This window comes from Sabethes cyaneus, chromosome 2, assembly GCF_943734655.1.
Source record: "Sabethes cyaneus chromosome 2, idSabCyanKW18_F2, whole genome shotgun sequence".
Lineage (NCBI taxonomy): Eukaryota > Metazoa > Arthropoda > Insecta > Diptera > Culicidae > Sabethes > Sabethes cyaneus.
In genome coordinates, this window is record NC_071354.1 from 62,344,458 (window position 1) to 62,371,184 (window position 26,727).

A 26,727-nucleotide genomic window follows, 5' to 3' on the forward strand; every position below is an offset into this window, starting at 1 on the left:
TTAGGTATATAATTTACTGCATGACTTCAGCTCGCTGCGATACGTTAACTGGCATAATATTTGTTCGACGCCGCATCGCACTGGAAATACACACTATCCCACATGAAATTTTGAGATGAGATAAAAACCAAATTTAATCCTAATTAAACCCGGAAATGTGATGCTATTCAAGGTAATAATCGATTTATCAAGAGCTCATCGAGGGCTTGAATGCATTAATTGGTTTTATTTTCAACCATTCATGCTTCTAATGTTACCGTGGCACAACCATTGCTTTACAAATGTATTACATTGTAAAGTTTTTGGCATTACAAGCTGTGATGGCATAGATTCCATCTATTGAATCAGTATGGGAATAATTTCAGCATCATAAAGAATGGATGCGAAACCTCACTACTGTTGTATGTTTCTTTGCTATTTAACTCTATGAAGTGCAACTACGTTACTTTAGCTCGTCTTGAATGTAATCTGCTATGATTGGTTTGAGTCTTTGCTTAATGTGGGCGATTATTGCCACGAAAATACATATCGCGCCCCTCGTTTTGGCGACAGACATAAGCCTCTGATATAAATATCTTTACCTACAAAAGAGGATTTCTGTCTGTCTGTCTGTCTGTCCGAATGTTCCTTTTAGAATCGAAAACTACTGGACCGATCGGCGTGAAAATTTGCATGTAGGGGTTTTTGGGGCTACGGAAGGTTCCCTCGATGGCAAAAGTCCCCTCCCCCCACTAAGAGGGGGGGCTCCATTACAAATCTATGCCTAAAAAAATGGATTTCTGTCTGCCCGAATGTTCCTTATAGAATCGAAAATTACTGAACCGATCGGCGTGAAAATTTGCATATAGGGGTTGTTGGGGCCAGGGAAGGTTCTTATGATGGTTAGAGATCCCTCCTCCTACTAAGAGGGGGGGGGCTCCCATACAAATGAAACACAAATTTCTGCATAACTCGAGAATTAATCAAGCAAATGGAACAAAATTAGACATGTGGGTGTTTTTGGAGACAAGAATTTTTTCTATGGTGAATTGAGACCCCTCCCCACTATAGGAGGGGGGGCTCCTATACAAATGAAATACAAATTTCCTCATAACTCGAAAACTAATTAATCAAATGGAACCATATGTGGCATGTGGGTGTTTTTGGAGGCATGATTTTTTTTTATGATGAATTGAGACCCCTTACCTTTTTAGGAGGGGGGGCTCCTATACAAATGAAATACAAATTTCCTCATAACTCGAAAAGTAATCAAGCAAATGGAACCAATTTTAGCATGTGGGTGTTTTTGCAGGCAATTTTTGTTTTCTATGGTGAATTGAGACCCCTCCCCTCTTTAGGAGGGGAATAATGACCCCTCTCCCTTTTAAGAGGGGGGGGGGCTTCATACACATGAAATACAAATTTATTCATAACTCGGGAGCTAATCAAGCAAATGGAACAAAATTAGACATGTGGGTGTTTTTAAAGACAAGGATGTTTTCTATGGTGAATTGAAACCTCTTCCCACTTTAGGAGGGGGGCTCCTATACAAATGAGATACAAATTTCCTAATAACTCGAGAATTAATTAATCAAATGGAACCATATTTGGCATGTGGGTGTTTTTGGAGGCATGAATTTTTCCTATGATGAATTTGGACCCCTTACCTTTTTAGGAGGGGGGGGGGGGCTCCCATACAAATGAAATACAAATTTCCTCATAACTCGAAAAGTAATCAAGCAAATGGAACCAAATTTGGCATGTGGGGGGCTTTGGAGGCAGGATTTTTTTAATGATGGTTTGAGACCCCTCACCCCTGTGGTAGGAGGATAAGGACTATCATACAAATGAAACAGAAATTTTTGCGTAACTCAATAACTAATCGAACTCGAGAAATTTTAGAATAAAACATTAATCAATAACAAGACCACCAAAAACTATCAATAGTAACATTAGATAATTCAGCGCGAGACGGCCACAGGTTGCGTATGTTGCCGGCGACCTGCCGTCGGATTCGCCGGCCACTGCGGGGAGACAGCTCCCGTAGAGATCACCTCTATCTAGGTTTATTTATTTTCCTAGATCTACTGACCTCCATTACTTTCCTTCAGTTGGGTCACCCCTGCGAAATGGTACATTCTAAGAAAAGATTTTCCGTGAAATGGTACATTCCGCGTAAGGTTTTTCGCGAAATGGTATTCTGCGTAATGCTATATTCCGCGTTATGGCCAACCGAGAATTGATGTTCCGCCAAATGGTATTCGGCGAAATGGTTTGTAATGATGGCGAATATTTAAATGCTATCCGCTTTATTTTATCAGGCTAAGCAATGGGGAGAGTTGTTTTCTACTTTACTGTGAGGAAAATTTGTATATTAAAACACCCATGAACTCCCCAGAAACTTGCAAAACTCAAGATTGTGAGAAAGGTCATCCGAGATTCACGATTTATGTACAACACAGTTTAATTTGTGGCAATACGAAGTTTGTCGGGTCAGCTAGTATATAATATAAGAACCAAAGCAAAGACAGCTGCGGAAACAATTCTCTTGCTACTCAGCGTTTCAATCTTAAGTAACTTGCATCTATCGTCATATGGTGGGAGATTTCGAGGGTCCGACCAGCGGAAGATATCTCAACGCATATCTGACGAATCTGCGTTGCACAGCTTCCATTATGGCTGACCAAATATTTGTAAACGGACACCACACCATAGGAAATCGTTGGTTATGCGTATTATAAAACTTAAATTGTGATTCGCTTTAGAAATGATGTTGGAGTAGTGATTTTGAAAGTTCATTCTAGAGTCCAGTTCAACTCCTGGATCTTTAACAACACAGACATGTTCAATGGTAAGATCCTTCGATTTCATAAGCGTACACGACTGAAGGCTTGCTTCGACTATAGTTGATGACTGAGCAGCGTTTTGACACGCTAACGGTAAGATTATTCAAGTGGCATCTGACATCACTCTGTTTTCGGGTTAATATGATCTTGCAGATGGTTGTAGTCTTTAGCAGATTGCATAGTGAGGAACATTGTTAAATCATCGACAGCCAGGAGTTATCACAAAGCAAACGTTATTAAACAATATAAGGAATGGTAACGGTCCTAAGTTACTTCCCAGTGGTACTCCTGATCGATTACATAAACTGTACGATTCAGTGGAGCCTAGGTATCAGCATCTTTGGCTCGAGCAGTACGTTCATAACAATCATGTGGAAGATTTGTACTCTTAAGCCAGCACACAAAAGCAATTTAAGGTCCGTGTAAATGGTATCAACTAGAGCAGCGTTTTCAATCAGACGAAAATGACTTGAGCAGAACTGCAGAATGTTCGCGTTGACCGAGCATTGGGAAAAAAGCTATATTGTTCTATAGGGATGTAAGATTTCATTTTGCTATACAGCAGCTTTCCCTTAAGAGTCTCCAATAGTTTCGACCCGACACATGAAAAGGTCTATCCATTCCTCCAGTAGTATCTCCTCCGCCCAAATCTTCCACTGGAAATTATCCAGGAAAGTGCCATTACTAGTGGTTCCTTGGTTTGAGTAGAATTTTGCTTGGAGTTGATCCTTCCTGTTGGCTCTATTAGTCTTCAGCTGCCGAATATCTCGCCGAATGTCTTCGCGATCGAGATTCAGGATATTGTTATCGTTTGTAGGCACTTCTAGAACTTCCGTTCCAGAGCATATGTTGCAGATTTTCGAGAAAAACCGGCCATTGATAAGAATATAGTGGATTTGGTTCAATTTTCATGGAACAGGAGCTTAGAAAGCTCATATTCAATTTATGCAATACGCCTGAATTGATGCAATATACTGCTCATTCTTTAATGTTTCGAGTACAAATGAAATGGGCTCAGCATTGCCAACCTGAAAGCAACGATTCGTGCGAATCACTTGCGCTCATGTTCGTGTTGTTCTCTATATTCAATCATTCGCGAAAATAGTGAATGAAATCAAATGCGAATCATTCATTAATTTTGAACAGCCGACAACGGTAAATGATATTATAATGAACGTAAATATTGCCCCGAAGTTTTAATTGATTTCCTCCTTCCTAAACTTTGAAGTCTAAAAGATCAGTCACAAGCAAGAAAATTGACTGACAGGTTAGTCGAACAAACATTCAGCATTGCAATTCATGAAAGAATTATTTTGAATGGTAGAAAACTGAAAAAGACAAACACTGTCAGCAGTTCAGTAGTTGTGTCCATGGGCTGACAGACAAAAGAATACTGCCAGGAGTAAAACTGTATGCACTGAATACGTTTTATGTTCGCTTTCATGCAGGGCGGTCAATTTTTTCGAGCACTGGTCAGGATATCTCCATCTCGCCTTGTGGATATCTTTGGTAAAAAAAGAAAGTGCTGCTAAACACCAAGCCCCGGTAAGCTGCAAAATTAATGCATCGTTGGCTCATATTGTTCGTGTCGGTGTGGGCCCGATCATCGGTCTATACATCGCTTCACTGTCGACCTGGGCGTGACGATCTAGATGTTCCGTGGCGAACAGTGCCGTCACCCCGTTGATGGGAAACATATTTTCCGAAACCGGACGGTTTAAAAGGTAATTTATCCGTTTTGTAACAACTGTATATAAGTGTTGTGTCCCGTTCTCTAAATGTAGATGAAGTCTAGACCAATTGTGGAAAAACGAAGTATGCAAAGTTGCTTATTTACATGAACCCTTTACACACAAAGTTTCATAAATTCTGAGAGGGTCCTGCCAACCTCTGGTGGAGTTGGTGTGAAATCCGTCAGATACATCTTCTCGTTGATCGCCTGCCAGTTAATCTCACGATCTTCCATTCTGCCCATCACTACAAAGCTCGTTCCCATTGCAATGGACCGCTTCATTGCTCTGGTAAAATTGAGCCTTGCCGTCACGGATCCTCAACACTTTCTCGTTTTTGCAACAGCAGGTCTTCGGCAATGCCACGATTCCGAACTTCTTCTAGTTGATCGATCTGCAAATACCGAATTTCCATTCGCCAACTTTGTTTCGTCGGCTAGGTGGATGCCGAATATTCCGATCTGTGTTTGCGTGAGTGCTTATAGCAATCATTGCTTAGTAAATTGCTTTACTAGGGGCACACTATCAATTCACGTGATGAGACTGCAACCTTACCTTTACTACCGAGACAACACGTTTCTTAATTTAGGCTTCCGCTTCAGATCGAACGCTGTTGTGAGCCGCTCCCAACCTGGAGTAGGAACGCTTTCTTTGTAGGAGGATCGTAAAAACCATCAAGAGTCACACTTCACGTGGGAACAGACGTTCAAGGCTTTACAAGGCTATTTCTCGTACTAAACTCAGATTGCGCTTGAGCACTTCCCTCCTTGCCTGTATACGACCTTAGTTTCCACCCGGTCTTTACCCAGTCATATTAGAGTATGACTAGCCCAACGCACGGACACTGTTAAACAACCTGATAAAATACATTAAACAAGTGGTTTTAAGGCTTCCCAAAACCCTATAGAACATTACAAGCAAGCTTTAAAACGAAAGAAAAACAATTCTTTCGCAGAAAACGTAATGAAAATTGAACCAATACAAAAAAAACTGGTAGAAAGTATGCTTGCTAGACTCTAATCTGGGTGGATTGGGCCAGGCGGTACCTATACAAGTTTGTAATGCCCGATCTAAGCATAAAGGTGAATCACTGATTTCGTTTCAACTTGCCCCATTTTAACTTAAGATGAAATTTGAATATGCGATAATTTTGTAAGGAAACGTCCTAGAGATTTGCAGTCTTCTACAAAAACGTGTATTTTGAGTATGTACTTCGATAATTGCTTGGAACAATCTATTTTTGTAAAATGCAGCTAACAAAAGTTAAGTATGAAAAAATATTTTTTAACGTACCTCCACAGAAAATGCTCAATAACGCTGCACCCGATGGACATACAAATTTCATTTCTTCGGCAAAGTTGGTTGTTTTTACATTTCCTACAACTTTGCAGAAAAAACATGTCTCTATCCGCTGACACAAAAATGTTAGTGCCCTTTTGAACCACAGCGCACGCCCGTGCAGACAGATAAACTTGGTACGATACGACAGCTCTGCACTGATTAGTTTCATTCCATCGTCACATAGTTTTTTAGTTAAAAAAAATTGTAGCCTGCATTCGGCTTTGTGCTGCTGCTTCAGAGAGGTTTACGCAGTGGACTAGCGATTTGGTTGTATATACAATGAATATCGGCACCTAGGCCGCTAACTACGATTAGAAACTAAAGTATCTTGGAAACCATCTTTAACACATATAGTTTTGAGTATGAGAAATACTGTTTGGCTAAAGCTTCGTATAGGAGTCACAAACAATCATATTAGAGCCTTTCAATAATTCACTGAAAGGAAAACAAATTTAAATTTACACACTAAGTAGTAAAATTCCAATATCATTCGTGATAGACCTTCAGCGAATCGTTTCTGGGGTAGTCTTTTTCGCATGTACACAACCGCTATTACAACGACGTGTAACAATTTAATCTAACAACATTCCTTTCCGAAAATTTCAAAACATATAAAATAAAGATCCCGTCCCACCTAAGCTATTGTACATGTTGACTTGGTGTGGCTTCCGTTTCGAACTGACGGCGGCAGGCAGCCAGCTGACTGACTGACTGACACCGAGGAATCTGTCTCATTCCGAGCGGAGCTCCTTTTCTCAAGACTGTTTGTGAAAACAATCAAACCATTTAGCTGATTAAAATTTCATCATTTGTTGAGGACACCCCGGCCCTTTGTGTTTCTCTCGTTCGCCCACGGGGCATGTGATACGGCGACGAAGTGGCTTAGCAATTAATGAGTCTCTTGAAATTTTGCGGATATACCACCTCCATTGTACCGCACCGGCCGGCATGAACGGCAGCAGTTTGTTGAAACATTAATTCCCAAGGATTGCCGGTTTGTGTTAATGATTATCGGGAGAGCACCCCGGGCAAGGAAGTGAAAACTTTTATATGTAGGCTAATGGTTTGACAGCTTAAAATATATCACCGGTAAATAGACAGATTGGAAAGCCTTGCCTTGGTGGGTGGAAGTTATGAGGAAACGATATCTTGCAGAAGAGAGACGCGACCAACCTACCAGCCCACCGAACCGCAGTTTCTCGGAATGTAAATTGTCAAAGTAAATTTTCACTACAGTCGTTATAGTGTTTCGGGAAAGATAGTGACTGCAACAAGCTGCGGTTGTCGGAGATAAATGAATATGTTTTACTTTTCCAACTATCAGGTTGCTTGTTTTATTTTCTCGCCAGGAAAGGACTCTTGGAAGAATAATGTAGAACTTGAAAATGATTTCCTTTCCACTGATGGAATAAAATCGTTTTTATTGTTGATGGAGGAAACTCTACCAGCAGTGCTTTGTCCGGGTCTTCTATTCTTGGCACCGAGCAAAATACTGTGTAAATGTTCCTCTTTTAATTATCTGAATTACGTTTTGATGGTGGCAGAGATTCGTATTTTCAGTAGAACCGTAGCACTATCTTCATGATTGTCTTTTACATAAATATTTGGCTGCGCGAAAATCTTCTCAATGAAAGTTCATTTTTCAAGAGAGTTCTGCAATAAAACCTTTAAAAAATACAACCGAAATTGTTATTTTTACATAAAACGCATCCAACCGATAATTATAATTGCGGTAGAAGCGAGTGGTGAAGCGCTCATTTCAAAGGTTCTTCCTCTCATTTTGCCTAATCCTACTGTAATGAGTCCTTGACCGAGCGTACGAGTGCTGGAGCGCAGAAAGCACATAATTAGGCGAACCGGCTGGCTGACTGGCGGTAACCCAGAACGGCTTTCGACACCACAGCCAATTGGGTCATCGGTCATCAAGCTAGCGGAAATACGACAAACGACCGTTCCGTTTTGAGGAATGACCGAGAAAACATCGTGATGGCCGAAAAAACTAACTGCGGTTCGTGTTGTTGAATCGTTTCACGGAGGGCTTATGAGAAATCAAGTAATGTTTATTTCGGGTTTGGTTAACTACCCAAACGAAAAAATACGAAAAAATATAACAATGAGGAACGTTAAAGGGTGATAAGAACGATATAAATATAGAATAAACACATTAACCTAGATAGGCCAGGAATATCACCATACGATATAAAATAACTAGAAAATAGATCTCCAATGCAGCCGCATGGTAACTTACTCGAAAGCGCCGTCAGTTTTTCCCTACAAACGTAGGAATTTTATGAAGAAAATCGAAATAATTTATTATTAAACAGAGAGAAATCTTTTCTTTAATCAGAGCTGCAGCGGAAAAGCAAAAGTTGAATGAAAATAAAAGGAAAAACACATTCTTTTGAATTGTTTCCTCTTTGAGGTGGCTGATAAGGCCACCACCGCACGCACCGGTAATAGGCGGAGAAACGAGTATTAACAGTTGTTGACAAATGTGGGTGGTGGCAGCAGCAACCGTCGGGGTGCTGACTTTGTTGTTAATGGTTTTCGCATGACGAAGGCTTACAGGCTTCAAGTTCCGTGTCAGACAGGCAGGTAGGTACAACGATGTGAGGATAAATGATTGTCCGGGATTGTTCAGGATCATTTGTGTGATGCTTCCACCTGCTTAGCAGGAGCTATTAATCAGTGTGTTCGCATAAAAGGATACTCGAAACCCTTTTGCGTATGCTGGAGGATGAAACTCTTTTCTTTGTGAAAGATCTTGAAAAGCAATGAATTTTATATCTCAGGAATATTAACACTGGATGATTTAGGAGGGATAATCATTGTCTGCTCTTACTCGCCAGAAAGTATCAGAACCAAAGGCATAAAACGGCTGTAAAACGTTAACCAAACATTCGATCAATTTCGAATGTTTTCAATTCCATAAACCGAATCTCCTGACTTACAAAATCAATACGGCTCGTGGAAGCTCGATTCATGAACGTAAAATCTTTTATAATCTTTATGCAAGCATCAAATATGCTTATCTGCGGACTGATGAATATTGCCGCTTTTGGTGAACAGTGAATTTTATTGTGCTACTTGCGCCGATACTGTTTACATTTGCGTGCAGAATATTCGCCAAGTTTATGCGGAAACTTTCCACCTACAAAAAGTCAGACGCTCTTAGTCCACAAGTTTAGCACGCGGGAAAGCAGCAGCTGATGCCATCGTCGTACACGGACGACGAACAGGGAATTTCGATATTATAAAATATAATCTTTTACAGCGTCAGCCTGTGCCGTCCCAGCATATAATGTTCCTGGATCGAATACCTACTACCTACTGCTGAATAGTCCGCCCACAGTAACGCTGATTGAAACTACAATATGTATAGTGCGAGTGTGGTAACGAAGTAAGGAGCTGCCTAAATCGCACAGGATCACTGTTGCTACGTTCCGGTTCACATCTATGAGAGGAAAATGATGTCCTTCGGATGATGGCATGGAGCACCATCACGGTCGTCCGTGGTAGCAGACCGTAGCAACAGTATTTCGTACTTCGGCCGGTGAATCAATGTATCGTAAAACAACCGCTCCGAGGAGGGTATCAAAGTATTCTATGGAGTTAAATTCTCAACGTCTTTTATGGCAGTTTGATTCGAAATTGGTGATTTGGGAACTGCTTGGATCGATATCGCCAGTAACTTTCGTTCGACTACACCACGGAGAAAAGACAAGAATAGTTTTTCCCTAAATGTTAGAATAGAAATTCACTAGTGCTATCATGCTATAATTTTTTAGCGTAACGTAATAAAGAACTTAAGTTTTTGATCAAAATTTTGCATAAGTTTAATCCAAATTGACAATCATGAGTTGAATACCTAACGAGCGAGTTAAACTAAAATAAATTATTTTAAATTTTGCCTTCTAATATCCTCTCTTTAGTGCGAGAAATTATAGTGGAAAATAGACGATATAGACAAGAAAAGTGCACAGAAAAAAATGGTTAAGCAAACTTACCTAGTGATTGACGATCATCTGAAAAGATGAAGATTAAGGTAAGTAACTTACATTTTGGTTTCATATAACATGTACTAATAAATTTACGTCATTTTATTTTTTTTCCAACTGTGTTATTCGATCGTTACAAATGTTGAAATTTTTATTTTTATTTGTTCAAACATACGATTATACTACACTATTTGTATGAAAAGTACAAAAAATGGGGACTTAGTTGGGTTTCCTGGAATCCACTTAGTTATATAAAACATTTTGAAATAATTTTTCGACCAATTCTGCACATAAATAATTATTTCGTCGATATATGATGGCCACTTCATACCGAAATAAATAGGTTTTTATTACAAGTTTATACCTGGTCTCGATCGACTGTATCGTATGCTGCTTTGAAGTCAATAAAGATGTGATATTTACTTGGGCACGTTGTATACCGAACTTTTCTACTTTATTATGACAAGCCTCGTAAAAATCCAACTAGCAGTTATTTTCAGTATTTATTAATGTTTCCACTAACTCTGTGCAGTGAGCTTATAAATAACCTACATACAGGGGGTACCTTATATGTAGATTATTTATTGAAATTATTTAGTAAGTAAAACTATAAAAAATGGCAATCATTACCGATGAATTTTATATACGAATACCCGGTTGGAGCATTAATGGGACAAATATGGTGCTACTATTGGTTCTATCAAAAATAAATTCATAAAAACATTTATTTACATATTTTAAACGGTGACACAGTCCTTTTGAATATATATAAGAACTTTTCGACTATAAAAAATTAAAATTCATTCAGAATATGTTTTTGCCCAAGTTACAATTCTAAAGTCGTTTGGTTTATTTAAATTTTATAAAGGTTTTTATTGCGGTATGACTGATTACCTTTAGTTAATACTTATAGCTAGCTGTAAAATCACAATAAAACTAATAAAACAAATTTATTGTAGTTGCTTATATTACTACGATAAAACTGGTTGGCTGAGACAAATCTTTCATAAACTTACTATAAGTGGGGTGTACCAATACAATATTGTGCACCAATCAAACTTGATCTTATCACGGTTGCTTGCCAAACTGCGATAAAACTGTTAGTTTTATGATGCTATTAATATGGTAACATCCTGACTGAACAGATTTAGTGTTGCTATTATGAAGAATATTAGAGTTCAACATCGAAACCAATTTGCCGTTATAGCCGGTTTCTACCCAAGTAACCAGTGAGCACTTAAAGAAGCAGAAATCTAGCTTTTTATTAGCCTATGGTGCACACCATATCGTGCAGCATGGTTCAATATGCCTATAAAAAGCTGCTAGAAAGCCGGTTTTGGCGAAATATCCGGCTATATTAATGCTTGGAGCTTTACAAAAGTCATGAAACGTAACGCCTGTTGCGTAACGGTAAAACGTCAAACATAAAAAATGCGAAAAATATATTGTACATCCTTTTTTATCTTCCCTCTCTGTTATGCTTATATGGCGTACTTTGTTGACGTTTCAAGATTGCTTTTTGTTATTTTCTTTTTCGGTTAGAATTGAACCACCAGCCAATCTGTCGATAGGAATAGGAATAGAGGAGTAGGGCAACGCCTTTACCAGTTGATCTGTAAACGGTAGTTGCGAGTCAGCTGCCAATAGCTCTCCTTAAATTACCGAAATTCTTAGCTCGGATGTTTGATTTGCTTATCAAGGCGGAATGGAGGGAAAGATTTTGTGTTTCACATATCTTCCATAAGTTGCGCTTTGGGAGAATTACCTACCTTTTATTTTCTTTTTATGTGATAGCATATTCATGTATAGAAATATTTCTTGCATATTATCCGTATGCATATGCCCTATAGATTCGTGTTGATGTTTATTCAATCGGCGGTGCAGGATTTTGCGTAAGACAAAAAGAGAGGGAAGCATTTTTTCTGTTATCACGCGTACGTTCGCAAGGAGATTTCCTGCAAGTGTGAGCAGTGTTCAAAATCTCTTTTGATGCCGGTAACGGCTATAAAGCTTGCTTAGAGCATCTAATCAACTTTTCATAGTGCTTCAAGTAAATATTAATTCAGCATTGAGAATGCCATTTTAAAGCTGCTATGCTTTGACAATGCTGAATTATATCTGGCAGCATGTAACTTGCAAATTTAGAGCAGCTTTCAAGCTTAATTCAGTGCTTAGCGGTTACCTGGGTACAATTATGGTCTCCAAACCAAGAAATAAACTGAGAGTTGCAGAAATAATTTAATGCGCATATGCTACACAACTACAAATTTAGTATGTATTCTTTCGGATATTTTATTATGGTTACTGTAAAGCAAATCCATCACGATGATCCGATAGAAAAACTTTACCTTTTCTGCTCACGGCTATATATTTTCAAGTTAATAAAGCAGTCTGGGTGATTTAGCTTTTTACGCAGTAATCTGTGCTTTATAGCTTTGTCGAATAAAGCGAAAAGCTTTACTAGATTATAGTGGTTGCCGTCAAGTAACGAAAAGTATAATCGATTTTACTGCTCTTTTCCGCATTGCGTAATAAAAATACCTGAGCTTATGGCTTCACTCTTCAAGAGGTTATAATCGCGTCTCTTGGTCGGAAGTAAGTTTTGCATAGTCATCAGAAGGTTCTAGCGGAGCTCATAGTTTTATCAGTGGTTTTATGTAATTGGGCATGAAAAATAGTACAGGAACGTAATAAAACTTAAACTGCTGCTTGGGTGAAGCCGTTTTAGTAAATTGCCGAAGTTACAGTTACAGTTCATCTATAAGGATAGTCTTTTCAATAGACGAAGAAAATGGTAGTCACTTGATCCAGTGTAGCTCCGACCAGTCGCGTCGGTTTGTCTGAAAAACCGTGCCCGTACATTATCAACCATAGCTAGTTTCGATCGACTGTATCGTATGCTGCATTGAAGTCAGTAAAACTGAGATACCTGAGCACGTTGTACACCTGAACGGATTTCATGCTTGCATTTTGCATTTTCAGTGTTTTTTTAGTGAAAAGATCTGATTTGAGCGTCAAACGTTCCGAATACCTGACCTTTCTGATCCATGTGTTTACAGTCTTGGTAAACTTCCTCCTCCTCAACCGGTTGAGCAGCTGTGAAATTGCGAAATTAGTGGTATTGTTAGTTGACCAAACTCGTGACTTTAGTCATGACCTTGAAATGAGGTCAGGCATATATTAATATTTTTTTGAAACAATGATTCTACAATTGATGAAGGGACGGTAAGGGAAAGTAATGAAGAAGGATTTTTTTCCGGGAATGAAGGGGAAGGGTGGAAAGGAAGGGGGGGGGGGGTAATAGGTAGCTATGTTTAACAAGTTGTCGTTGTGACTCCTATCTTTTGTCCAATGCTGGAAGGTTGGTTAGACCCATGCACCTTCCAGCATTGGACAAAAGATAGGAGTCACAACGACAACTTGTTAAACATAGCTACCTATTACCCCCCCCTTCCTTTCCACCCTTCCCCTTCATTCCCGGAAAAGAAAAAAAAATTCTTCTTCATTACTTTCCCTTACCGTCCCTTCATCAATTGTAGAATCATCGTTTCAAAAAAATATTGGTATTGTTAGTGTCGATTAAGCGACGTTGACTATGAGACCTGTTGTATTAGAGCTATCAGAGCGATCATCTAGCTCGCTCTGCATATTCGATCGCAGTTGAGAGAGCAACAGAATGTCGTCGGTCAGGTAGGGGTCATGTCATTGCTTCATTATCGAAGGGTTTTAGGGTAATCCTCGATTTAGTTCACTATCAATGGCTGCAATTAAGAATGTGCCAAAGCTACCTTCGAAATTTACTTTGATTTTCTCCAACATAATACGGTTCTACTGGCTCCGACTTTGTAGAGTACTTTGAGAGTAATACAGAACTACAGAAGGCAGTACTAGTTCACATATTTTGATAAGTTCCATTTTTTATGGATTTTCTTGAAGATGCCTTGCATATATAACTTAAGAGCCGTTGCACATTTGCATTGGTAATTTGCGTCGTTCTATCAACGACAAACCAAATAGCTTATACCGACACGTTGTTCTCCGCAGTTGAATCCCGTCGCAAGAAGATTCAATTTACGAAAATTTTTCGAAGGATTTCGGCTTTGTTCCGCACACGTTTGTAATCGACAAACTGTCCCATCTTGGTTTCCCGAGTTGGATAGTTGAGTGGCTAAAATCATATCTCACCGGACGAAAAGCTTATGTTCAGATCGACCTTAAAACCTCAGCAACATTAAATGTCACTGCAGGCGTTCCTCAAGGGAGTGTACTGGGCCCGCTTATTTTTATCCTGCACGTATACGACCTCGCATATCGGCTGTCATCTGGAAAATCATTGTTCGCTGACGACCTCAAAATCCTTCGAGTAATATTATCCGCCCTAGATTGCGCCGTCTTGCAAAGCGACATTGATCAACTCTTGATGTGATGTGACGAAAACGGCGTGGCTATTAACATCAAAAAGGCAAGGTAATATCTTTTACTCGCTGCCTAACTACCACTGATTTCGCATACATACAAGATTGGCTCTACCGTCCTTGATCAGATAAATTCCATTTAATGATCGTGTTATATTAACTGCAACCAAGGCTTGTTCTGTTCTGCAATCAGTGAACTTTTTGACAATTCTCATGATGAACGCTAAATTCCAATTCCACTGTATAGTTATATAGGAATAATGATTGCTGAAAGACATTTGAGTGTCCAAAAGCAATCCTAGGCCCTTCATTGTTGTTACACTATTAAGAGATCCACCTGAAATAGTATAGTTTTATCGAATTGGATTCTTTCTTCGTGAAAAAGATATCACAGAGCACTTAGTCGCACCCAGGACCAGCAGGTTTCGGGACAACCAATCATGAAATTCTTTCAAATACCGCTATCGAACGTTCGACAAGGTAAAGCCTAGAGATCGTCAGCTTAGATAAAAAAAACCGGTCTGTCGATAGAACATACCAAACGTCGTTAAAAAACAATAAAAACAGTAATGGCCCCAGGTTGCTTCTTTGTGGTACGCCCGAATAGCTCACGAAACATTGCGGTTCATGACTTTCTATTTTTACGGATTTTTATTTTTAACGGTAGAATGATCAACGTGATCCATTATTATATCCGCTATTATATCTGTATACAGTAATGTTCCAATTCTGTCAGCTCCCGATTTTGTCTACCCCCGATTTTATCAGCTTTTCATCCCGATTTTGTCAGCCTATAAAGTTTGTTTAACTTTTGTGCTTTTAAACATAATTTATAAAACTTTTCAGTCTGTTTGAAACTATTTTGATTCTCTGGAGAGAGTTTTTGAATAAAATGATGCCTTCTTGCGAGTAATTCGGGGTCAAAATTGGAGAGTTTTTATAGTAAAAGTTCTATAGTCTCTATACAAGCAAGGATAGAGGTATACTACATTCAGCAATGTTGTGTATTTTTACTATTTGTACAACTTTGTAAAACATGAAAAAGTTATACAACAACTATAAAAACAGCTAAAATAGAAAAACTGATTTGAACGATTTTTCATTTATGAGAAATAGGATTTTTCTATCTTTGGCGAAGAGATAGAAGGCAACTGTCTTCAGCAAAATTTTTTGTAATAATATGCTGTAAAACTTTGCAGAACACATCAATGTATTAAACTGGTGTTTTTCGACTGATATTTATGTATCTAGTGATTATTGATCGTCTTTGTCTAAATTCTTTTAGCCTACAGTGTTGTCTGGTTTTGAATTTTGGTACAGTTTGTTTTGCTACATAATGTTTACGTTAGTCAGAATTTAGTATCAATGTATAAAGGAGAATGTACTGTTTGATACAGGTTATGGGCCAGCGCAGATGATACAACTTTACACAGACTGACTAGTGTACTTTTGTATTATTTTCAGATTTGAATTTCGAAGAAATTGTTTAGGAGCTCATTACTAAGGAAAAGTAACAAAATGAGCCATAAAAAAATGACAGTAGATTTATAGGAATGAAAAATAAGAAAACCAATTCAAATAAATGAAAAAAGTGAAAACAATCAATTTCAACTTAATCAAAATTTAATTTCACCCGTAGCGCGTTGGGGTAGAGATTTTCAACCATCAATTCAACGACGCTGTTCGCTACCGCACCGACCGACCGTAAATCTAGTGCTAGCTCGAATCCATTGTTCTGGAGTTCAGAATTAAAACGGATTTAATTTCAGTTTAATTCTCGAATGAATCTTGTTCAAAAATTTCCACCGCCCCCCTCTGTATATTTCTCTGTACGGCTGGGGCGAGAAAATTAAAAAGTTGCGGCACAACATGTTCGTCGACCTGTCTTGCTCATGCCGCGTGCGCCATTCGTCGGCGGAGCAGCTTGGCAAGCGCGCCTCGCAGCGACCGGTAAAAATTGCTAGCATGAATGATTATACCCCGTACTTATTCTTTCTAATTTCTTCTATCAAGTTTTGCATTAATTTTTGGCATCAGAAACGGCGGAAAAACTCCGCCTTCCCAGCAGACCGTACCGATTAGAGAAAGATAGAACGAGCGTCAAAGCGAGAGAGGTTCACGTAAGACCCAATGTACAACACAACGTTTTTGTCATCAAGCCGCCCCATGTGCCTATCCTTTCTTGTGAAAAACGATGAAGGGTGGGCACACGGTCGCTTGGTTGCACTTGAATGAAATTTAATTTGCGAAAATGGGATCCTCTGTTGTGGTCGTCGAGTAGTGCCTCTGTCTCGCTTACTCGCTCCTGACCGCGACGATCGGGACAAACTATTTTGCCGGACGATAGTACACTGCAAATTAGCTGCTGGCGGTTGTTTTCGGGTCGAGTGTTCCGTAAACAGCTAGTAAATTAGACTTTAATTTTGTGATTCGCTCGGTCTATTTCAGAATGGTATGCTGTCAATCTGTACGTTTTGACGTTTCGTAATTCAAGCGAGTTTTGTCTACTGACTAAATCTAATCGGGGTAGGAATTTTGAATAATTATTCTATGACATACAGCCGGCAGCTACTGAAATAGTTTTCTGCCGAGTGAGTACAAACAGAGGCACCAGTGCATAAGCAGATATTCTAAAACTAACGTCTGAAATTGCACAATTTAAAATATCTAATGATATCGAGAGTCACGCTTCGAAAACCTAACCTTTCTTTAAAGCAATTGAATTTTTGTTTTGCTCGAGGTTATGCAGAAATCGGTTTGAGACACAAACTGACTGACACGGAGAAAAACATAAACAAAAGCGTGGCGTTGCATCACTAGCAGCTTCATTTGGTCAAGCGACTTTTCCACAGGCCGGCTGGCAGAGAGATCGCGGTGCGACACGACTAAATCGACGCTGCGAAACGGATGCGGTTGCGAAATGCGCGCGAACGAGGCAAACATTTTTGCGCTCGCTGTACCTAATGGCATGAGATATCGGAATACACCAGATACAGCTCGAACATCTGGAGCAGTAAATCGCACTGACTGCAATATTTGCAATATGCAATTGCATAAGCAGCGAACTCGTTGCGCGCACCGAATGGCGGTGGGAATAATTCATGTATTGGCTTAGTTCATGTTTGCAACCCGTTTCTGGCTAACCCGCCGTTGCGTACCATAGGAATAAGTTTAGCCGGATCGGATAGAGATTTTGCTTCTAGAGAAAGCAAACAAGCGGATGAAAATTGATGCCATTTTCCATTAGCGCTGGCATATGATTTATATGTTTTGGCATTGTTCAATTCTAGCACTGCTCTTTTTCCAACTACAAGAAGGTGTGGCGCGATTTGCATTCTTTAAATGGCAGTCTATTCAAACCACCCGGGTCGGGCGGGCTATATCATATCGATCTCACTAATGTGCTTAGGATGGCGTACAGCTTGGGTCGAAGGGTCTTAAAATGATTCAAAAATGATGAAAATGATTGAAAAATGATAGAATTTTGCTCTTCATCTGAGTAATTTTTCTTCCAAATTATGCTTGATTTTATTATTCGTTTTCCTAGTTTTATTTAGCTACTATTTCTTTGTCCTTTTCTTCACTTGCCTATTTTTGTATTTCTATTCTGTTTTCTTCATCTTGCTTTACACTATGTTTTTTTCTCGGTTTCTAATTTTCTCCATTTGCTGTTCGCTTTCTCTTTATCTCTATTTTTTCCACAGTATTTTCTTAGGAATTTTATTTTCGTATTTCTAATTTGCCTAGGGTCTGTTTCTTATTTGTCTCTATATTATTTTTAGTTACTCGAATAAGAAAATCAATATTCTTAATTTCTTTCTTTGACTATTTTTTATCTCTACTCTACTTCTCTTTATGCTGCTTTCCTCTTGTCTATTTATTTTTCTTCCTAAATTTTCATTCCCATAATTTTATTTCACCTATTTAACTTCTCATACTATTCGCAAGTTAATCGGGTTTTTTCTATTTTATTTTGTTTTTCTCGTGCTCTTCAATTTTTGAATTTAATTTTCTTCACTTATTTTCACTTTTTCATTTTCGCTATTTAATTCTTTTCGCAGATTTTTCTTACCTACCATTTTTTCACTTCCCTTTTCCTTATATTTTGTTCCTTATTTGTCTGCATATTATTTTCAATTATTTAAATAAGAAACCTATTGTTTTTTTTTTCTTTTCAAGGAGTTCCAGTTGGCCTCGAAATACGGCACTGCCCAAGTAACAATTCTAAAGGCACTTCGTTTTATTTAAATTTTATAAAGGTTTTATTGCGGTATTAATCATTAGCTCTGGTTTTATTGTGGTATTGTGCAATGCCGAGAAGATACGAGTCAAAAAACACTTATAGCTATCTAGGAAACCATAATAAAACTGTTAAGGAAGCAAATTGATTTTGGTTGTTTATATAATCACGATAAAACCAGTTGGCTGCACTACGTCTCTTATAAACTTACCATAAAAGTGACGTAGTGATATAAAATGGCGCACCAATCAAAAATTGCAAAATTTTGATGGTGCGTTGATTTTATCTATTATATCAATATGCACGATAAAATTTAATGCGCATATGCTGCAAATAACTAAGCGTACTCAAAATTTTATTTAATTATTCTATGGGGTATTATACTATGGTCGCTATAAAGCAAATCGATCCGAATGATCTGACAGTAAAACTTTAACTTTTCTGCTCATAAATATATTTTCAAGTTTGCAAAGCTGGCGAACTGATTTAGCTTTTATCAGAGCGAAAAGCGAAAAACTTAGTTAAATTATGACGGTAGCTGTCCAGCAGAGAAAGCTTAATCGGTTTTATTGCTGCTTTCAACAGAGTGTTATATGAGTACTTGAGCTTATATCCTGATTCTTATAGCGGTTATGAAAACATTCTCAGGAGTAGGCCACTTGGTCAGAAGGCAGTTTTATAGCGGTCATCAGAAAGTTCTGGTGGAGCTCATAGTTTTATTAGCAGTTTTATAAAATTGGTCATGAAAACCACTATAAGAACGTAATAAAGCTTAGAATTGTTACTTGGGTGGTACGACCACGTAAATTGTAAAATTTGCTTAAAAAACTCGTGAATTTCAAAACTAATACGTAAAAAAAGACGCGTAGAGCACAAGTGCGTAATATCCGAAAATATTTTTTTAACTGCAGTTTTTTACAGCCAACGAAGAGAACGGTACAGAAAAGTAACGAGGATGTTGATAGTATCCCGGGGAGACAAGCACATCGGAGTTAAAATTGGGCTTGGAATCAGACATGATCCGATCACTTCGACTCAATTTTGATTAATTTGGCAGTACCGTCTCAAGCGAGTAAAATTGGACAAAATTTTATATGGGACATTTGTAGAACTAGATGTTATCTACAAGTTTGCTGAATGAAATTTTGCTGTATCTTTTGTAGTTACGGTGCTACAATGCTAGTCCCTCATTAGTAACTAAGTGAACGTTTATGTAGTTACTAATGAGGTACTAGCATTGTAACTTCGAAACTACAGAAGATACAGCAAGACCTTATTCAGCTAAATTGTAGATAATAACTAGTTCTATAAATGTCCCATATATGACAAATGTATCAAAATTAAGTAAAATTGATCGGACCATCTCTGATTCAAAGTCCAATTTTAACTCCGATTTTATGTTAATTTGAAGATGAATTTCATACCCAATTAATTTCTCGTTCAATATGAGCCGAATTTTAAGTTTAATTTCACACCCAATTTTAACCTAATGGTAAGTCAAATTTTATATCCAGTTTTAAGTCCAATTTAAGTCTCATTTCAAATCTAATTTAATTCCGATTTCAACTCCGCTTTCAAATCCAATTTAAGTTCAAGTCCAATTTAGTGTTTAATTAATATCCCTTTTTAAGTCCAATTTCGAATCTTCAAAGTAAATTTCCAATCTCACATGCAATTTTACGACTAATTTAATGTCCCAGTTTAAAGACACCCAATTTAAAGTTCAGTTCAATTTCAACTCTGAGTTCAAGTTCAAGTTAAATATCCTGTTCAATTTCGTGTCCCATTTTGAGTCCAAGTTCTAATCTAATTTATTTTCAACTTATGTTCGACCTAAAGTCCTATTTCAAAAGTTCATTTTAATTTCGATTACAAGGTATAATTTTAAGTCTAAATTCAAGTACAGTTTGAAATATATAATATCATAAAGGTTTATAGCGATAGGCATCACCTGCATGATTTTATTAATATTTGAATATGTCTAAAATATGTAGGTACAATAATATCCCCACTTAAGGATTAAAGTAAAATTTCATGTCCCATTTTAACTCCAGTTATAAGTACAATTTAAAAAAAAAATTCAATCCCAATTGTAAGTCCACTGAAATGTCCCATTTTAAGTACAATTTCGAGTCTTCGAATTAAATTTCCAATTTCACCTCCGATCTCATGTCCAATTTCATATGCAAATTCAAGTCCAATTTAGGTTTAATTTCAAGTCCAAATTAATGTCCCATTTTCTATTTTAACTGCGATGTGGCGTCCAATTGAAAGTCTGATTTAATTTCTCATTTCAAGTTCGAATTCAAATCTAATTTCTAGTCCAATTGCAAGTGCAATTTCAGGTCCAATCTGATGTGCCATTTAAAGCCAAATTTCAAGTCTAATTGCAATTTCATCTACGATTTCAAGTCAGACTAAAGTCCAATTTGGAATCCAATTCAATGTCTCTTTTTAAGTATAAATTCGAGTCTTGGAAATAAAGATAGAATTTCGTATCTTAAACCCGATTTCAAATGCAATTTCAAGTCTAATGCAGGTTCAATTTCAAGTCTAATTGAATGTCCCATTTAGAAGACAAATTCAAGCCTAACTTAATTTCTATTTTAACTCCGATGTGAAGTCCAATTCGAGGTGTATTTTAAGTCCGAATTTAAATCTAATATCCAATTCAATTTAAATCTAGTCTCCGATCCGGTCTGGAAGTCAGTTTCAAATCCGATTTCAAGTGCAATTTCAAACCTAATTTCATGTCCGATTTGATGTCCCACTTTAAGGCAAATTTCCAGTCTTATTTAACTCCAATTCGATCTCCGATCTCAAGTCCAAATTGAAGACTAACTCCATGTCTGATTTCAAATCCAATTTCAAGTCAAATTTTATTTACAGTTTTAAGATCATTTCATCAATGGATCAAGTCCAATTTGTTCAGTTCAATTTAAGTAAGAGTCAAGCCAAACCAAAAGCAAATTATTTGAACAACGCATGAAACAAACAAATGAGATTAATGTTGAGAAAAAACGGATTAATTTTTTTCCATAAACTAACTTGATGTCCTACTATTTCGTCCTACATTAATTGTATATACATACAGTACGAATAAGTTTTCGCAGAAGGAACCCAAAAACTAGTAGAAAGGAACGTTAATTGCGCATTCCACCAAACAAGTCTTTTTGTCAGCAACGAGGAGTAACTCAAATAGTTCCAAGAAGCATATCATCATCAGAAGTTGGGCTGAAGTTTACATTCAGCAAACTTTCTTCTCATACGATAAATGATGGTCAGTCCCTAACCTTCATTACTACATTTAGGATACGGGACACAACTCCATTAAAGTACACTCTCTCCTTAGGAAGAACCAACTCAAGTAAACACAAAAGAGCTCATACATACAACAGTGTCTCCACCTTTTACGGCTTCCTTCCACCACCCATTCAATTAGACTTAGAGATGCTGGCGCAGTCCTCGAAGATACTTCCAGGGATTATGTTAAAACTTTTGTTCAATCCTTCCTTTTTCCTGCCACTTTTCCACGTAAACAACACGAGAGCCTCGTTTCGCCCCGAACTGGTTCCGATTCTGAGAAGATATTAGCGCTAATGCTTCCATTACATTATGCAATGGATCTAACAAGGACGCCTAGCAGACGGTCCCTGCTTCCAAATCGCGTCATTACTGCGCCCAAAATGTAGTGTGTAGTTGAGTCCTTTCGATTGGTGTACATCCTCCTCCGGTCGGTATAGTCATTGATATCGATTACGTGCTAACGAGCAGCCAAATGTGAATGGCTTTCGATGAAGGTACCCACTTGTGTGTTACTTTTTCAGGTTTTGTTGGCAACGATCTGGCTGCGAAACTCTGTAATTCATACAAGTTGTCACTGTTGCTGAAGATGATACAACGTGGTACCATGTGCAGTTCCCCATGTCAATGGGGTTTATAATTCTTTCGAAGTCACATTAAGCGAAGTGATTGTGAACGTCTATTACAGTCGAACTTTTGCAATACTTAGGTATATTGCAAAAAGCCATCATTTGGTGCCGAATGTGATGTTAGTTTTATCACCTGTCTAATGATTTGAAGGTTTTTGCAATTTCAATACTGTTTCAGCTGTTCCAAAATGCATCTTCGCTCGTTAAACACTGTTGCATATTATTCTGACACACTTTAAGCTATAAACTCTAAGCCAAATTGCTGTTCTCGAAGTACTGCATTGCATTGCACATGAACATAACCGTTCACTATACTGCTTAACACACCTTTTGTTTAGGTGCAAAATCATATGGAATCATTGCTCAAATAAACTTTTTTTTGACTCACTCAAATCCCATCCAATGTGCAACGAACCGGTATTGAAAACAGTTCGTGGTAGTTTTTCCTCGCACGCCAAACCACAGACTCTAGTGCAGATTTGTTTCGCAAATCTGTCCCTCTCCTATCGGATGCACCTTTTCTTGTTGGGCCATTGTGTGCCACGGGGAATAAAAAAGAAATCCCACCTGGAAAAGTTGGGAAAAATGCACTCTCATGGCTTATCGATGAAGTCATAAAACAAATCACGCTCCTGGGATAAAACTGGCGAACCCCTTCAAAAATGGCAAACGACTGCAAAGATATAGGTCGAATCACCACTACTGCTGCTGCTCCGACTACCCGTCGGAGTTGGGATAAATTTCGATCTCTGATGGTTTTTTTTTTTGCGGGCAAGTACGAAAGTTTCTTTTTTCATCCTGATTTCTTTTGAATTTTAAATGCTACCCACTTCTAGCCTAGCTCACCGAAGCGGAAAACTTATGCTGGCAGTTTAGGCCGCCTTCCGCATCCGCACAAGTTTACGCAGCGCCCGTAGAGATATTTAGAGTGTTCCTGACAGATTTGACCATTATCATTCGCTATCCCCGCGGAAGGCGTTATGCAGAAAGTTTTCAAATTTTTCGGCTTAAAATGTCTTCTCCTTTGTGGATTCCCCCCCTACCAGCAGTTCATTTCCGATTTCGCGATTCACTCGGTTGCGTAATTTGTTGAACGCGTGGATTTGCGGAAGTTGAAAGGTATCTAATTTATATTCTGAAAAGATTAAACTATGGACAGTGGCGTACTGTTCTGCCAACAATAGCAAACCATCATTCATTGAAATGATGACAGTTTTAAACTTCATAAAGTATGACCGGAAAATTTCTCAGTTTTATCATTATCATTTATGTGCTAAACAATGCAGCTCGTATAATACAAGAGCTCCGATGCTCGAGATTATCCCAAAAAATTTAACATTATTTCATCAAGCTATAAGTGAGCTTTAGTGACTGTTATGCAAAATTGACAGACAAACATGTTAACACTACACGTTCCGTCTGAACTCCACGAATATTTTTCGATTTCGGGGTGCTGATCACAAGCTAGGTTATCCTGTACCAATAATCGACAAACAAATCCAAGAGCCTGTGCAGTCGGACATATCTATAGAACGAGCCACCGAATATAATATCAGATCATCTGCATACATCAATTTGCAGCCCACGCTGCATGTCGCAATATCGTTGAAAAACAACACAAACAGGAGAAGTCCCATGTTGCTGCCTTGAGGGACAACTGCTCGAGCAGTTGGTAAACTGAATTCTGCCACACAAATAAGAACTGAGCCATTTCGTGAAATTCCGAGATGCGCCGAGTCGCGAAATTTTCTGCAGCAGTATTTTATGGTCAATACGATCGAACGCTGCTTTTAGATCAGTATAGGTCACGTCAATCTGTGCTTTTTGTTTCATGTATAGAATATACAGGTGGACGTGAAACCCATAAGATTCGTGCTTACGGATCGACCAGGCATAAGCCCGTGTAGGTCGGTAGAGATATAGCATTTTGTTCTAGCGAGAATGAAATTACTCACTACTATTTCGAACAGCTTGGATGCAGTAGAAAAGCTGGTAATACCACGATAGTTCCGAACATTTCGACGATCGCCACTTTTGAACACAGGAAACAGGAATGACTGCTTCCAGATATTCGGAAATTTTCCATGCTCGAATGATTTATTGAAAATAAGGCACAGAGGCTCCACTAGCACCATTGAACAACGGGCAAAGGCTACAGCTGGAATACCATCTGGTCCAGGACAGCACGAACGTTTGAGTTTTTTAGCAGTTGACAAAATCACAACTGGAGTTATCTCGAAGGTGCTTATGTCTACTAAATCAACAGCAACACCAGCAGAAGCGATGACAACCTTAGAACCTTAGACAACCCACTGAACATTTTATTTTAGCTTGCAAACAACTATTCATCATAGTAACGTGTGTTGCAGGAAGAAAGTTATTATCAATCAGTTTTCATGTCACAGGAAGCAACTAAATGAGTTTTCAAAAATACAGTCAAATTTCTTTAATTACATTAAGCTTATCGCCGATTTTGAGATTACTTTCGTTAGTTGGGCTGGTCTGATAAAACCAACAGATGACATGAACCGCACTTGCACATGAACGAACTTACAGTTCAAGTTATAACAGCCCAGCTCAACTAATTAAGATCTTTGTCAAAATCAGCGATAAGCTTAGTGCAATTAACGAAATTTGACTGTAGTAAAATTTCTATGACGCGCCATTTTTACCTGCCTATCATATTATTATCCACGATAAAAATTTAAGGCGCATATGCCGCACAACTATGGAGACTGCTGAGAATTTATTCATTATTCTATGGGATATTTTATTATGGTCGCTATAAACTAAATCGATCAGAACGATCAGAAAGTAAAACCACAGACAAACAAACATAACACTCGTTTTCCATTCTTCGAACCGATGAAACCGTTATTTCAAATTTAGACCTAGTTGGGAATGTCTCCGTTTTGGTCAAAGTGGCGCTTTTTAACAAAAGACGAAAGAAAGGAAATGCCCCATAAAAAATACTTGCTAGTTCGAGGGATACTCCTGTTGCTATTTGATATTTGGGAATGTCGATCATAGATGGTGCTAGTGTTCAGGCTAAATGTGTGGTACGATAATGTTTGTTGATTTTTCTTCCAGATGTTATGTCTGTTTGTCTGCGGTAAAACTTTACCTTTTCTGCTCACGGATGAATTTTCAAGTTAGCAATGCTAACTAAATGATTCAGCTTTTTATCAGAGCATTTTGACGTAGGACTACGTCTTTGTTTACTATACTGGGACTAGATAGCACTTTATGAACAAGAAAATAGAAGTGTAACGTTTGAATGAAAGATTTCAAATGCTAATAACTACTAAACTACTAAACGAAACTAAACAACTTATATGTCGTTGGATAGATAAAATGACCAGCAATTTTAAGGAGGACGTGAGAGGGGGGGCTCCCATAGAAATGGAACACAATTTCCTCAAAACACGAAACTATTCAAGCAAATGGAACCAAATTTGGCATGTGGGGGTTTCAGAACGCAGGTTTTTTTCTATTGTGTACTGAAATCCCTTCTCCTTTTAAGAGGGTGAGTCTCCCATATAAATAAAATACAAATTTCCTCATAACTCTAGAACTTATCAAGCAAATGGAACCAAATTTGGCATGAGGGGATTTCAATAGGCAAGAATTTTTTCTATGGTGAATTGAGACCCCTCCTCTCTTCAGGAGGGGGGGGAGGGTTCTCATACAAATAATATACAAATTTCCTCATAACTCGAGAACTAATCAAGTAAAAGGAACCAAATTTGGCATGTGGGGGTTTTTGGAGGTAAGAATTTTTTCTATGGTGTACTGAGACCCCTTCACTTTCTAAGAGGGGGCACTCCCATACAAATGAAATACAAGATCTAATCAAGCAAATGGAACCAAAATTTGGCATTAGGACTTTTGCCTACTTTAAGAAGGGGGGATCTCATACAAATGAAATACAAATTTCCTCATAACTCGAGCACTAATCAAGCAAATGGAACCAAATTTAGCATGTAGGCATTTTTGGAGGCATGAATTTATTTTATGATGGTTTGAGACCTCTCAAAGGAGAATAAGAACTATCAAACAAATAAAACAGAAATTTTTGCGTATGTGCCATATTTTCTGCTATGTAACAAGCAGTAAGCTGTGAAAGTAAACTAGTAAAACCTTCTCGGAGAAAGACAGTGAATGGACGCCACTAACTTACGTTTCTGTTCCCATTCATGTCAAAAGAAAAGCACGTTCGAATGGCACGTCATATTTGCGAAGAGCG

At 38.2% G+C, this 26,727-nt stretch overlaps 1 protein-coding gene across 1 annotated transcript in view; it reads right to left on the minus strand.

The window, feature by feature from the left end:
- LOC128738119 (heterogeneous nuclear ribonucleoprotein L) overlaps nt 1–26,727 on the minus strand; it is a 456,878-nt gene that overhangs the window by 42,197 nt on the left and 387,954 nt on the right. Inside the window, exon 7 of the mRNA XM_053832989.1 lies at nt 9,904–9,921. Within this exon, the coding sequence (XP_053688964.1) occupies nt 9,904–9,921 (18 nt within the window). The remainder of the gene's footprint in view (nt 1–9,903; nt 9,922–26,727) is intronic.